The 15,975-nt window shown below is 41.3% G+C and overlaps 1 protein-coding gene across 6 annotated transcripts in view; it reads right to left on the bottom strand.

The window, feature by feature from the left end:
- Positions 1-10,147, bottom strand: part of trim36 (tripartite motif containing 36) — a 29,617-nt gene extending 19,470 nt beyond the window's left edge. For 2 of the 6 annotated variants that reach the window (XM_085368392.1, XM_085368397.1), the window contains exons 1-2: positions 10,085-10,147; positions 5,596-5,830 (exon numbers count right to left, since the gene is read on the bottom strand). In XM_085368392.1, the coding sequence (XP_085224518.1) occupies positions 5,596-5,830; positions 10,085-10,147 (298 nt within the window). Of the gene's footprint in view, positions 1-876; positions 943-5,583; positions 5,831-6,665; positions 6,719-10,084 lie in introns of those variants that run through there. The other 4 variants (XM_085368396.1, XM_085368394.1, XM_085368395.1 and 1 more) reach the window with 4 other exon arrangements.
- Between the last annotated feature and the right edge of the window lie 5,828 nt (positions 10,148-15,975).

The raw sequence follows: 15,975 nt of genomic DNA, 5'->3' as shown, positions 1-15,975 counted from the left end.
ATTTTTTCAGTGTTCAAGAAAGAGACGCTGACTCTGCTTCAAAGCTGAGAAAATAATTGCACCCGATTAAAAACATCCACTGAGCATGTTAAATAAACTTCATTAGTTAAACTAAAAGGGCTTGTGTTAGTCTTGTTTTACTTTGCTGGCAATCTGACACTTAATTCATCATGCTTAAAATAATTAGAGGTAGGCTCAAACAGGTTTGTGTTCCTATAAGTGGTTTCTCGAACACTCATTGTCAGGTCAAGCATAACGAGCAAATTAAAGGCAAACATATCAGGAAATAATGACAGTTAACAAACTTGGCAAGTCCAAACAGGACTGTATGCTTTTTTTTTTCCCCCACTGTGTGTTTAACTTAAGAGACCTACAGTTCTCCATGCCTATAAAGCTGCTTTAGTTGCTACCGTGATTTAGCGAATAATGTAAGGCTTAGTCCACACACACACACACTCTTGTTCCACTTCAACTCCTAGGAAACTTCCTTGCCCCATTCTCACTAATTTGAGCTCCTTTCAATTCCTTTTTGGTACGAAGCAAACTGTCTGGGACACTACCTCCCTCCCTCACTCAGGCACTACTTTCTTTTACATACCGACTCATCGTTGGAGCATTTCATACCCATTTTAACACTCAGGTTTTATGCTCAGTGGATATTTTTAAGGGTCTTTTAAACCAGATATTAGTCATTAAGTGTCTAACATAGAGTTAAAAGCCTACTTTATGTATTAATCACAGAAATTCTTCATAAGAACCTATTTTATATCTGGTGTGAGTCTGAATGGTTGTGTGAATAGGGCTAATGCAGACTATGTAGAAAAGAGGTTGAACCAAACTAGGGTTTCACAGGGGTTCTAGTAACACTGTACTCACTACTACAGCTACTCAAAACACGGAGCCCGCGTCTACCTCGACTTCCAAACGACCTTCGCACAGTGGCTGCAAGCAATGAACAGAGAAGTGAGGTGAGACAAACAAGGAAAAAAAAAAAATCCTTTAAATGAAACAAAGCATAATGTGAAGTGATGCGTGAATAGAGATTTTTAATATGACACTGGAAAAAAAAAGTTAACTTATGAGAAAAGTGACAAAAATGGTAATGCAGTTCAGTGTCATGTAAAACATTTAAAATACATTTTGAACAAAGTACAATTAACTCTTGATTTATGCATTATTACTAGACAACTTGTATTAAAGGAGAGAGAGAAACATATACATGTCTGGACTAATAAATGTGGTCCTCATTTTATTTTTGGCCTAGAATGTGTATTAATAGCAACAGTTTGGCTTATGAGAAATGTTTGTCATGTTTATATGCCAAGCATAAAATTTAAAAAAGGAGACTGTTAGCTTAGCTCACCATTAAAATTAGGCAAAGCCAAAACCACTTTCCTACCAGCACCACTTGCAGCCTTTTGCACAGATTTAAGGGAGAAATTTTTCCTTTTGATGTTCAGACACCATTTTGCTCTCAACAAATTAAACAGGGATTGTCAAAGAGTAAAGGACAGATATTTCATTCATCAAGATCCAATATGGGATTTAAAAGTAAGCTTAATTTTTGTGAGATTTATATTATAACCCACATTATATTATTTTAAGGTTTACCTTACAAAATAAAGCCTTTTGAGGCAACTGTTGCAGTGACTTGGCACTATATGAATAAAACTGAACTGAGATGTTGGCTGAACATTGATATAAACTGACTGATAGCCCTAATTATGCTGGCCTATTACCATGTAGAACATTTGACTAGGTTAATTGTCATTTACCTGTAGGCAAAGAATCAATCATGCATATGCTAAACAGATTCTGGACACCACAATAAATTAACACTGCGGAAGTTTGTTTATGCCACTGGAAAGAGAAGGAAAAAAATTATAGCCATAAATAAGACAAATTTTAGAGAATGTAAACTTTGGACTTATGGGTGGAAATCCCCCCCCCCCCTTTTTTTTCCAGCGGCAGCTCAGAGCTAAAAACATTAGCATCTTTAGCCAACTAGCTAAAGATGCTACCAAAGTTGATGAGTTACCAAAATTAAGTTCGCTAAAGTCGGAAACATTTTAAATCTCCCTTAATTTTCGAAGCAAGTGTTTTTAAATTGTATAATAGGGCTGTTCGATACGTCTATCGTTTCATTTTACGCCATCATTTGTGTCGCAAAATAAATTGTTTACAGCAATATTGTTTCATCGTTTTGATGTCACTGTAGTGGCCATATTAATTTCTTAAAGTTCTTTCTCTTATATTTAATATAACCACACTACAGATGGATAAGCGCCTGTTTTTATGCCTTGTGGTTAGCAAAGACTGTGATAAAACCATCGGGTGTCCGCTTGTTTATGTTCCACATAAACCTTTCACAATAAAGCTCAAGATCCTGTTGAGACTTCAAAATAAACTGAATCACGTGAAAGATTATGCTGAGTATTTATGGATGAGAAGCAAAAAAAGAGCCGTCAGATGCTAAAAATTAAGACTTAGACTCAAACGTTAGAACAGGCTTTTCCCCGCAGCACGCTGTGTAATAAATACACAAAGACAACAGCGGCCTTTACAACTTATGTCTAAAAATGTATCGTTTTATGCATCAGTTAAAACACTTGACTCCAGGTACACAACGTGCAGCTGGAAACACTTCACGCAAGTCCAGCTGCCCATATTCACAGAATTTACAGAAAATGTAAACATTTTGTGATTTATATCGTTATCGGACGATAGATGTCTTATATCGGGATATGAGATTTTGGTCATATCGCACAGCCCTAATGTATAATTCAGTTACATTTTCCAATAAGAGCATGGAAAACATACTTTAATAGAAAGCAGGCAAGCAAAGCTAACCATCTCCTGGTTATAGTTTTGCATCCAGCATTTCACTTCTAAAACACCAACAAGAAAACAAATTTGCTTATTTCTCAACATGTGACAAGATTACTAAAGCCAACGCAGCCTTCGCCAGCTAACTCTTATTGAGGGTTAGCAGTTAAAGGTTAGCTGTGTTTATAGCCCCAAAACTGGGAAACGTCACGTTTTAGTAACCGCCTTTTTCAAGTCACAGTACAAGGCTTGTCCAAGCTGCACACTGATAAATATAGTCTCAAGTCTTTTCTTTCTCTCCCTTCATCTAATCCCTCAGTCATTCCTCTCAGGCAGGTTGCATCACCATGGCTACCGATGAGCTGAGCTCCCAGCAGTGAAGGCGCTAGGAGAGTTAGTTTGTTCTGTTGGGAGTTAGTGTTAATAATGTACTTCAAGGCTTCCTTCTTACACTCACTGGAAATCTGCACTCATGAACAGCCTTATTAAATATCATGTCAACCAAATGTCACTGAATTTACTGTACGTTAATGCTGTGCATTGACCTGAAAGGAGGCAGTAGTCATACTGAGTCCAGTGGCTCTGTGCACAACCTGGATTTTTGCAGGACCTCAGATTTGTTTACTCAAAAAGCAGGATTTGATTATTTCCTGCATCAACAGACGCGGTCCTGCCAGTAAGGAACAAACTTGAGCCGAACAGGGAGACTGTTCAAGAGCCCTGCCTCAGTGGTTTGGAACCAGCGCTGAATAACTTGCAAAGAGTTCACCTCAGTAAACTTCGGTTTTGTTAGTGCTACCCTTCTGATTTTGACAGTGTTCCAAGACAAGATGTTGGTTAAACATTACTCAGTCTCATACAGCACGAGTTACTGAATAGCCATAATTGTAAGAAAATGAGTGCCCACCTTTATGCACAAGTCTGCATCAGTTCAAAAATAAATAAATTAAATAGAGTCTAAAAATCAAGCACTGTAAACTTGATTTTAAATCAACTTTCACAGCATAATCACTCAACATGTTGATTTGGGGTCAGCCATTGATTATGCCCAAACGTCATCTTAAAGAACAAATTGAAAAATCAATTTAAAATGGAAAAAAAAAAAAAAAAAAAAAAAAAAAAAAAAAAAAAAAAAAAAAAAGCACAAACCTTTAATACCAGTGATTTAAACACATTACATTCAACACTACATCTCGAATGGTGTCCCAGTTCAATACAACACACTCATAAAACACTGAAATAAAAAAGGATTCATCAGCACAGATGTTTGGCATTTTAAGGCATGCATACGCTCTCTGGTAAACATCACAGCAGCAATGTCACAATTTACTTGATTTTTGTATCTGTCGTCTCCTTTTTTAAAAAGGGGAAAAAAGTAAGAATTGCACAGAGAGACTTGATTAAACTCTGCAGATTTCAAATATGCACACACTCTTTCCCAATCCCATTATTCCAGCATGAACCCACAACCTGCTTGGAGTTGGTATGTAGCATTTAAGTCAGACACAGCCCGGGTGATGTCAAGGGAGCAAATGAGACAACATCTTTCAGAAAATGGCCTCCAGCCCAGAGCTCTCAGGAGCCACAGAGGCGGCCTTGTGTCCCACCATGACGCTTTTTTTTTTTTTTTTTTTTTTAGGCTTAGACATTGACCCGCTTGAGCCGGACTGCAACAGTGCAACGTGCTGTGCAGAGAACATAAACATAATTTAGCCACCTGCGCCCGGACGAATCTCAACCAGCTTTCCTCCTCCCAGCTCAGCTTGGTTTTAAGAGTTTAAAATTACTCTAAATAAAAACGCAAAAAAAGGAGCTTACAGATCTCCTTTGTTCACCCGTGTGTACATAACATGCACACACAGACGATACACACATATCCAATTAAAGGTGTAGTGAAAATGATAGCTGCTCTTCTTGTCATTACTTTAACATTTCCAAATTTGTTTGATGCCCCGGGGACCAATAGAAGGCAGACAGTGAGGATTAGGGCCTGATGGAGCTTGTCAACATTTCTTTTCGAAGACAAAACTTAAGCTCGTCGACTTACTCTTCTTTCTCTCTAATGAGGCCTGCAGAAGCAGACGGGATCAGAAGTAGTGATGACTGACGGTGTTACGGCTGAGGGGTAAAATGATTAAAAATCATTTCTCAAAGTTAGTTCTGCGTTATCTAGGACAAGAAGAGGGGAGAGCAGCGTCTGAGGCGCACTAGCACCCAAACGTCGCACAATACTTGGCCTATTTAGAGTCTCTCCCAGTTTCCACGAGTCTATTCACACTCAACCATTAATTTGCATTGGCTAAAGATTTGCTTATTTGTTCATGAAGCACTCTTCTCAGTTGCACTACCTTTTTTTTTTTTTATTTTCCACCCAAGCCTTCGGTTTTTATTTGTGTCATACTTTTCCTTATTTGAGAAGCCTTCTTTCCCTTTCTGTAGAGGAAAATCCCAACACCTGTTGCATGCAGCCTTTTGACAAGAAGCAAAAGCAAAAGGTGAAGTTGAAGGAACAAGGAGGACGATGTTACAGGAAGTTGGCATTACCAATTCCCCTAGGAATCACCACAAATGGTCGAGCATTGCATTTTGTGTTCTGATTATTAGCTTCCATTAGGCAGTGCAAGAGCTCCCACTGTTCCTGCTAATGCCCTCGATACACAAGCTTTTCAAAACCTACAGAAATATGAGATTCAACTCCCCACACCATAATCCTTCCTGTGAAGCTCACTTATAAGTTAACAAGCTTTGGTTCCTTACCCTGAGACCCACCTGATCTCACAAGCCTGTCCAGCCTCTCCATGGAGGGGGAGGGCACCCTGGACCTGGGGCTGCCCGGTAGGGAGCACTCAGAACCGGCATCAAAAGAGTCCTCGTGGTTCAACATGAGCAGCTCTTTCACACATTTGTGGCAGACGCTGTGCTGGCAGGGCAGGATCAGCGGATGGGTGAAGAGCTCCTTGCAGATTGGGCAGATCAGCTCCCTCTCTATGTTCTTGATCGGGACCTGATGATGGAGAAGGGATATCTGAATAAACTAGATTTATTTTTTAACATTTAGAGGCGTTTTCAGACAGCGCAAGTGCTGTCAGGTACACAGAACAAGACAAAAATAACTTGGAAACAAAAAAGGTGAACAGAAAGACAGAAATAGCATCACAGCTCAGAAGGATACAGCTCTCTTTGATTCCCAGACAACTACTATAATGAAGATGCTGTCTGAAAATCTGAGCAGGTATGCTGTGTCACTGCAGGTGGAGAAATGCACTTTAAGGTGGGCACACTGGGGTGTAGGTCTGACGGACAGCTATACTGATTTCAATCACTCCCCTGACTATCACAATAATGGCCATCCGCAGTGTATTTAACATGTTAGCGATAGATTACATAAACCGGGATTAAGCCCTGCTAAATATAGAGAAACAGTGAAACGCATGAGCCCAGCAGCTCACGTTTCAGCACATTAAAGACGATTACGAGCGCCTCTGCAGCAGTCCTAAAGCGGCAGATTGGTGATTTCTTTCAGGTGGTGTGATGAGACATCCTGGCGTAATCAATCAATCCATCCTCCTGCTGGTGGTGGTGCTTGAACAGCAGTAATTTAGAGAAAACACTCACGTGTTAAATACCCAGAAGGATAAAGGGAAGTTTAAACAGAAAACAGTGACCAAGCCTGTTTGAAGCGAGTCACTACGCAAAGAAATAAGTGAAACAAACGCTGGAGTCAGCAATGAATGGAGACTGGTAACTTTTAACAATGCCCAGTCCCAGCAGCAGAGGCGAACAATGACGAGTCACACACACACACACACTACTATGAAACTCACTTTTCTCCAACTTACCCCGTTTATGCTGCTACGCCGCATCTCTGCAGACATCCCGGGGGAGAAAACGCTGTGTGAGAGACTTAAAAACACTTAACCCGGCGTGTTGGCTCGAGCTAAAATACCCGAACTTCTCCGACGCGACGTGAAGATGCCGACAGCGACGGATGAGTGAATTTAAATAGAGCGACGCTGCTGAGAGAGTCTGCGCCGACCGCCCGGAGTGAATCAGCAGCCGCTTCTCTGCTGCAGGAGAGCAGGCGGGGGGAGGGAGGAGGGGAGGAGAGCCGTGTGGGAGGGGGGAGTGCGGATGGGCGGATCGAGCCGAATATCGGCAGTATCGTTACTGGCGCGATAGAATCGATATTTTCATAAGAAAATGTTCAAATACACGAAACGTTGAAAGGTTGTTTTTTTTTGTTGAATTAACTAATTCTTGTGAAAAGTTACTGAATTATGTTACTAGGTCATTGAAACACATGCAAACATAGGTGGAAATACAGTATATAAGGCAAAAACAAAGTTTGTACAATCCTAATAAGCTTGCAAGTCAATATTTGGTGTGACTCAATATTTCTTCAACAAGCTTGTAAATTCTTTGAGTGCTCTTCAGGAACAGTTCTCCGGGCTTCTTGAAGGACATTGAAAGCTTTTCTTTGGATGTTGGCTCCTTTCTGTTCTGTTGTTTGTCCAGATGATCCCAGTCAGTGTTCCCAGTGTGACTGTCAGTGTTCCATTGTGTGCTTTTCTATCCTGGTATGCTTTTACTGCTCTGGCAGTGTGTTTGGGATCATTGTCATGCTGGAAAATGAAGCCATTGCCAATGGAACGCTGTCCATTTGCATGATGGACTCCCTCTTGCCAACCGTTCTTTCACTGAGACCATTTCTGATGAAGCTTCTGTGAACATCCTAAGCCTCTCTCAAGTCCCGTGTCCGATATTTGCTGGATATGTTTTGTTTGTTTATTTCTTAGGGATATGATACTCAGGTGCTGTCAATCTGCTGTACATATGTTTTAATGCATACCATTTCCTTTTCTGTCCTCCAATTGTCCAGTTTCTTCAATTTTTTAAAGTGCACACTGCACACCATGCTGAGATATGCCAAGTTTTTGGCTAATAGCACCTCGGGAATTATTGGTGCAAAAATACTGCTTTATTTCTATCAAATTATATTATTTTTGGCACTTTCTATAGATTCAACTAAAGAAATGGGAACATATATGGGAAAGGCTGCCAGTAACAAAGTGCCTTAAGATGCAATTTAAAAGTGGTTCTGTTATGTGTTATGTGTAGACACAGCACTAATTCACCACTAATTCATCCCTTGAGTTAAGTTACCTTCTTATGTTTGAATTATTCATAGGTCAGTGTTAGGTAGCTTAACAAATGAAACATTCTTCTGAAAAAATGATTAGGTACAAGGACTGGACTGAACATGAGTGAAAGAAACGTCGGCTCCTTGGAAACAAAGAAAAAGAGAAAGAAAGAAGGGCGGGGGGCCTCAAGACTTTTGCACAAAGCTGTATATCAGGGTGACAGCCCAGGTTGACATTTTTGGGAGACAATGTTGAATGTTTGCAGTCATACTGAAGAAAAGTATGCTGTGTTTGCAGATGTTAGCAATGTGGTGTTTAATGTGTGAAGGCTTGTTGAGAACAGACTGGTAATTAAAGTGTCTTCATGTGCCGATCAGCACTTGAATTTGAAGTTCAAGGGAAAGCTCTCAAAAGCTTTACAAAAGTGCTTAAAATACAAAACAGCCTACCCTTTTCAGTATGTCCATCTTTACACCGGGTTACTACACTGACACCCAGAAGCAAAGGGGGCCTGTAAACTGAGACTGCCGTGCTCGTTACAACGTCAGGGTCCTTCCCATTACATTAGAGGATTTATGACTCTTTAAATGCTTGCTGTAGTGATTATTGCGCAGGTCTGCAATTATTTTATTGAACACTAGGGTTGCCTGGCAAGTCACCCCAATAATGTTTCAGTTAGAGAACAAAAAGTGACCATAAAATAAGTTGGGTGCTTTGAGGAGGAGCTGTAATTCCTTCAAGAAGTAAAGTGGCCATGTTATTTGAATTGATTAACCGGCTTCTGCATGCACAGTCACTGGAGGCACAGAGGGCAACTTTAGGACTCTGTTTAGTCATTTGTTTGTTTGCTGGCAGACACTCGGGCCTTGCAGCGACACTGCCAGACAGCACTGTCTTGCTGCTGTGTCACATGATGAAGTTTCTGCCACTGTGGACTTTCACTGTGCTTCTGTTCCTCACAAAGTCCAAAGACTTGACAACATTAAATGTCCTGTATGATGTCATTATGTCATATGCTGTATGTCAACCTGTGACTGACTGACAGCCTGTCCTGAGTTTAACTTGGTCCTCTAGGATTTGATTCACCCTCCAACAGCCCTCTTTGATTGGATGGTGATCTATTAAAACTAAATTTAACAGTTTCACAGAGGTCGTAGAAATGTTCTGACACATTACCCTCACTTACAGCATTTTTGCACGGCTGTTCACAGAAAGACGCTCAGCAAAGAATTTCTAGTTACTGTTTCATTAATAGATTTACTGGGCTCCTAATTTTATTTATTCTCTGGTATAACACTATCACTCACTGTGCACGACAGGTCTTACAACAGCTTAAAATATAACAGAAATCTGCAACTGCGGCTGGCATGTGTGAGTCAGTCGCCTCTAAGATCTTCTCCTGTTTCTGTCACACACGAAACACATGTACAGCTCTGTGCACGCATGAACGAATGCCAGAGATTGTGCTAGCAGGAGAGATACATTTCAGCACATTCTGTCAGTCTGGAGTGCATGAAATGGGTAAAGACACCCACCCAGCCCTCCCCTTTTAGTCGCAAACACACCTCAGTAACCCAGTCTCACCAAAACCACAGCTGCTGCCAAGTGGCCCACATAAGTCGGTGTTCTCCCTGCAGCAGTAACCAGTAACACACCCAGAAAAACCTCTAATTAAACTCATCATGTTCAATTTTTAGATAGATAGATAGATAGATAGATAGATAGATAGATAGATAGATAGATAGATAGATAGATAGATAGATAGATAGATAGGTGAGGTTAAATTAAGGGAATGAATCTCTACTTTTGAACTGCAATAATGTAAAGTGACAAATTTTCCAAGAACAGAATAAAATAAAATAGTTTGTGCTACAGGAATACAATAGGTGTGTGTCTTAATAACTCAGTCATGCACTCGTAGTGTATATAACGTAATATAATAGGATATTGTGTGACACCAACAAAGAACAGATTAGAATAGAAGTCTATGAGCATGCCTCTCCATCCTCCGACAGTCCTGCAGGCCGGCCCGGCGCTGCTGTTGCTGTCGGAGCATGCTGACAGGCAGATCGCCGCTGTCAGAAGGACCATAAATCATCCGAGCGGATGAGCCTCACCTCGCCCCTCTCGATCCGCTCCACGATGCTGGCGAACTCCGTCATATCCTCCGAGTCCGACATGGCTACAGATGATGGTGATGATGGTGGGAATGACGATGGATGCACAGTAAATAGAAGAAGAGAGCACCTCGATATTTAAAAATGCAGAAAAAAAATGACGCAAACAACTGCTGCGGCTTGTTAAAGAAACAGGATAAAAGCTTCACAGCTTCGCAGGGGAGGTGAGACAACACCAAGAGAGGAAGAGCCGCTCCTCAGACCATATCCACATCATCCATCCTCTCTCGTCCTCCCTCCCTCTTTCTCTCTCCGCACGGGTTTAGGTTTGTCCGTGGAGACTACAGTAGCCCACATATGCCGGCAGCAGTTTAATTTTAGTTAGCCTCATCTTGGAAGGAAAAACCCCGCCCTCCCTCCTTTGTAGCCTCCTGTGCCATCTCCCTCCTTATCCCCACATCATCCCTCGGCGGCGATGTCTCGCCTCACACAGCTCTTTGTACTCGCCTGATCTACCATTTATCACCCCCCGAGTGAATGACTTCCCTTAATCTGTCAATCACTACAAAATCATAATCATGTCAGCCTGAAGATTAAGGGTCGGGTAGGGAGGGGGGTCTCAAATCAGTTAGTGCCGCTTATTCAAGTTTCTTTTACGCATGGCTGGCGGCGCACTCACGTGCGCACATGACGCTTTATGGGCCGACTTGTGGTCATTTAGCCTCACGTATGAGACTACAGGTAGCCTTTTTGTGCCACTATTTGGTTCATTTTGTTGTTTGGGAAGCTGAAAACCGCCCCTTGAATGTGACGAATCCAGACGTGTAGAGGTTTGGAGAAAAAGCCAGATTGTGAAGCCGGATTAAGTTCGTGTTTTTAATTTTTCTGGCAATTCCACTTGTTCCGCGTCGGCAGATGGCTGCACGGCTTCATGCAGATATATTCCACCCCATTGAGCATGTGGAAGGGGGACAAGCAGGCACACTGCCCTGACCGAACAACCGAAGCATAACAAACTTATTAAGTATGTTTCCAGTGGCTCCCAACCACGGATACGATCACAGTCAGCTGGCAGCAGTCGAAAAATCTCCTTAAAAAAACATTTAAAGATGCAGGTACATAACTTAACTTCTAATAGAATACTACAATAAAAAATACGAGCACCCCATCGTTGAATGATTTAGAGGTCACTAGGATCAACTTGTGGACTGAACAGACAGCAGTGAGAGGCTGCATTTAGCCAATGATGAGGACAGAAGGATAAATTGAGGGATTATCAAAGCTGAACTTCTGTCTGAGGGCAATGTGATTTCACCAGATTTCAGTGGAAAAATCTCACACCAAAACTAAATGTGGCCCTCATCATCCTGGCACAAGGAAAACCTGAGGGATGACCACACACCGTTAGTAAGAACTCATCGTGTAGGAGGCATTAATGTCTGGAACAGAGTTTATGGCCATCCATCACGTGCTGCTGCGATGCAGTGCTTTAGTTGTCATGTACATAAACCCGAGATGACACATAACTACCCCTTAAAATGCCACAGTGCTCTACACCTATTGCAAAATCAATATAAAGTACTGATTAACGTGTTTCACTAAGTAGGACTGACAGAGAATACATGTTTTATAAGCACACATTAGTTCACCTAAGGCCCTGTGATCGTTCCAGATGAGTCATTAATATCACATGAAAGGCAGAGTGGTAAACATGCTGCATTTCTTCACTTGTTTTAGTAGAAACAGCTCAGTTGGCGACTGAGTTTGCATTAAGCGATGTTTACCGACTCATATTAGGTCTTCTTTGCTGGCAGATATACATGTGGGAGCATGAGAGGTGTTGATGAACTCCACAGCTGCAACTTGCTGCCAAGGGAATATCTCCAGACATCACCAGTCTGGGTTAGGCTGTAATCACTTGGGTAAAAATACTTTCCTAACCTCATGTTTGTATTTCTATTGCTTTCTGTGGAGTGGGGGGCAAAATGTAAGATCCACTGCTGTTTAACATTTTATAATGTCCAAAGATTGGATATCAGTGCCACTGGGCTCCATTAGCCTGGCTCGTGTTATCCTATCAGTGCCAACAGTGAAGTCTGTGACTGTGCTGTGCAGCTCCCAGGTGGGACTCCATGTATGTTTGCACGTGTGATCTGTATCCAGAGGAACCCCCCACCTCCCCCACAGCTTTTAATGATGTTTCAGTTACTGACCTAATAAAGCAGAGGGGAAAAAATCATCTCCCAGCTTTACTCACTACACAAGCCATCCACACTGTAGAAACATGAAAGGCAACTGAGGCAAATTGAGGGAAAATACCGACCAGCTGTCATCTTTCGATGTAAAAATAAAACAACAACAGTTGAGTCACCGAGCCATATGCAGGACACAGTGAAAGGAAATAAAGCCTTTCATAAAGAAACTCAGCTGTTGCGGGCAGCATGAATCATGTAACACCCAAAGGAGCGAACACTTGCTTTGTCTCTTTTTGCTGTAAGGAAGTATTTAACATGAGATACTTCCATCAAGGAGGCATTAAGCAAGGGGAAATCCATCTTTGGCATGACAGCTGGGATGACAAGATTCACAATAGTGAGAATAAAGTGCCATGCCATGACCCGTCAGACCCAGGAGAAGCATTTTTCTCCCCACCACAGCAAAGATCGAAACTTTTATCCAAACTTGGTCCTGTTTTCATTCTGAGACTGATCCAAGACCTTTAAGGTGGACAGGTGAGAGTCCATACTCATGTTTTAGTGCAAAAAGGGGACAGGGACTGACTCTGAAAGGACTAGTTGAAGATCACATTTTTGATAGTTTTGTGTTTTAAGAAATTCGTGCTTTATTTCTTTCTGTGAGTATTTATTGCAGCTAATGATTAAAGAGATTTTTATTGTCGATTGTTTGTAATTGCTGTTGCAGTTGTGGATGCTTATTGTAAATATGGCCAAAGTTTCAAATAATGTCTCTGTATACCCAGGCTTTAGACTGCTCAAAGTGTTCACTTACAGCTTTTTGGGATCTTTATGAGGCCAAACAGGCTGACAGCTCTGGTGCTTCCACTCAGAATCAAGCAGAGCTTGATGGGAAAGACAGTTGCAGCGTGGATGTTTGAGCTGCTCCCATTTGAATCTCATTCATGTTTGGAATCTTGTCCTTTCAGTGATAAAGCCAAAGTATTTGTAGGCTTAGGTTTCCTTATGAAATGATTTCTTTTTTGAAGAAACTTGCCACATAGGAGGGTCTCAGTGGCAGGGAGGCAGGGATAGGATTTATTTCCTTATTACACCTTTGTGCAGATAAAGGCATTTCAAAAGCTACAGGCTACTTGCTATATGAAATTTCAATCTGTATTTTTCATTATAAGAGGAAAAGCCTTCTTTCCCAATAAAACAAACACATGGCATGTACAGTATGTTTTTTCCCCTTTTGGTGCACATCTGGAACATAATCATTTGCATTTTCGACCAATTTTGGTAACCCCCATGGCTTTTCACCTCCAGGAATGAGTCTGTTTTTAACAAGCAAAATCAATAATTTGTGCAGATGATGCACACTGGCACCACGGGACAAAACTAAACTGTTTTTTTTTTCTGAATCTGAAGCTGTTGATACTGAAGGAAAAACTTCAAGAGGGGCCAGTAGATTTGTCCACCATCTCCCAGATTACAGAGTACCTGACAGACAGGCCACAGTTTGTCAGACTGGCTTATCATCGTCTGACATGGTGACGGGCTGTCTCCATTCCTGTTCCCTTTGTGCACCTCAGATTTTGAATACAACCCTATAGAAACACTCTGACGATTCTGCAGTGGTTGGATGTACTAATGATAAGCAAGAGGAGGAGTACAGAGCACTAGTGGATGATTTTGTGTGCATTCTGTGAGGAATCACCTGCTTGTGAATGCGAATAAGACCAAAGAGATGGTGACGACGAGCACAGCTACACGACCAGTGTTGGTCCTGGGACCGATTGTCTATTTGATGGAGGTTTACCCATGCAACCATGACGGCAACAGGCTGACCTGGAAGATGAGCAGGCTCTGTTTACTAATAAAGCTGCAAACCACAGCAAAACAGACATTATCAGTCTGCTGTAGCGAGCACAGTGTACGGAGCAGGAAGGCTGGCTCTGTGATTGGCTGAAGTAACAAACCTAACCACCTCTGCTGCACGCACTGGACAGCAGCAGAGAAACTTTCTCTAACAGGCTGATTCAGCCACATGGACAGATACAGGAAGTCTTTCATAGGTCATGTGACACATCTATCTGAAAATCATGTTTTCTCATGTTAATGGTTTATTCAAACCCTGCACCCAGGAACCAGACACGCAGCAAAAAAAAGGGTGGACAGATCTATATTTAAACGTATACTTTGTTTCCTTATTTGGATTTCAAATCAGATTTTACTTTAGTGAAATATGTTGCCATTTTGAATTTTATTTTACTGCGCTATACACTATTATACCTATGTTGTTATAGGTTGTATTAACCTTTATTTTTAACTTCTGTACTGAAGAAATTCTCCAGCTTTTGAGGTTAAAGTGCGACTTAGCTAAAGTGAAAAGCTGCACGAACCCACCCACAGAAAACAATTCAGACAGTTAGTACAGGTTTTATTTACCATACATACAGTTTGCACTGCCAAGCCAGAGCCAACATCATTTCATTCAAAGCTATAGACAAACAGTACATCACATGCCAACATTTGCATATCCAGTTCCTCTAACAGTCTCACTCACGTCACCGTAAACCTGGTTCTCTCTTGCACGATATAAGTCACATATTTATAGACATTTACATGTGTATCTACACTCAATATCTCTACAAAGCATAGAAAAAATAAATTTCATTACCTTTATTCTTACATTATTCATTATTACATTATGTATATTTATTGATGGCAAAGCAGGGGTTTATGGTTTGACCACATGTTGCTGGATCTCGGAAGGAAAACAGTTTTCACTGCAGCTTAAAGCACAAAGCCGTCGTCCAACTGTTTTGGGACAGAGTGGACTGCGATGCGACCGGGGGAGAGCACAGGTGACTCTGCTGAGACAGCCTTCATCTGCAGTCACGTGGCAGAGCCATTAATCCAATCTTTCATGCTTTTTAAGAAAGTGTCCACGGGGAGCGTTAGAGTGAAAAAACAAAACACCCCAAAAACAGATTCCAGTAAAAAAAAAAAAAAAAATCACTTCCATCAGTCAGATCGTACAGTCTGATTGTATAAGCACATTTAACAAAAATGGGAGGAGCAAAGAGTTTAGAGAGCAGTCGTTACCCTTCCTGTAAGTTTACATGCATTTAGAGTAGATGGTTCCTTCCTCTTTATTCTCCTCCAGGAAAGAAAAATATCCTGGGCGTCTGTTGACAGAAGGAGCATCCCTAACCCAGTTTAACTATGCTGCATGTACAGAATTGCAGTATTCACAGAGCACTGACCCAAAACGACGCTGCACGAGGCACATTTCAAAGTCAAATTTGAGCGAGTGACAGGCCGAGGATGGCCTGAGGAATCTGTATAGGAATCTGTATAGGAAGCAGAAGTGACGTCCTAAGATGCAGATCATTAAATTTCACCGGATCTGGCTCTACAGTGGTGCAGCAGAAGTAACAGTTTTCTTTCTTACAGAGCAAAGAAAATCACAACACATTGATTCAAGAATATAATGATGACTTTAAAAAAAGAAAAAGAAAATTACTTTTTTTTTCTGAATTCAGATCCTTTCTTTACTTATCTAAGGCTTAATTCAAGAACATCTGAAAAAGATGCACTGAAACAAAATCTTAGGAAAAATGATACTATAGTAACAACGAATAGCCACAGCAAAGCCTGTCGCTTTAGGAAAAGCATGCAAACATGAACGATAATAAAGCATTGGCTAAA

The sequence above is a fragment of the Diplotaxodon limnothrissa genome, linkage group LG12, assembly GCF_057381915.1.
Source record: "Diplotaxodon limnothrissa isolate DT_005_m linkage group LG12, D_limnothrissa_male_GT1.1, whole genome shotgun sequence".
In the NCBI taxonomy this organism is placed as follows: Eukaryota; Metazoa; Chordata; class Actinopteri; order Cichliformes; family Cichlidae; genus Diplotaxodon; species Diplotaxodon limnothrissa.
Note: the sequence above shows the minus strand (reverse complement) of the source record. Positions and strands in the feature narration are given on the sequence as shown.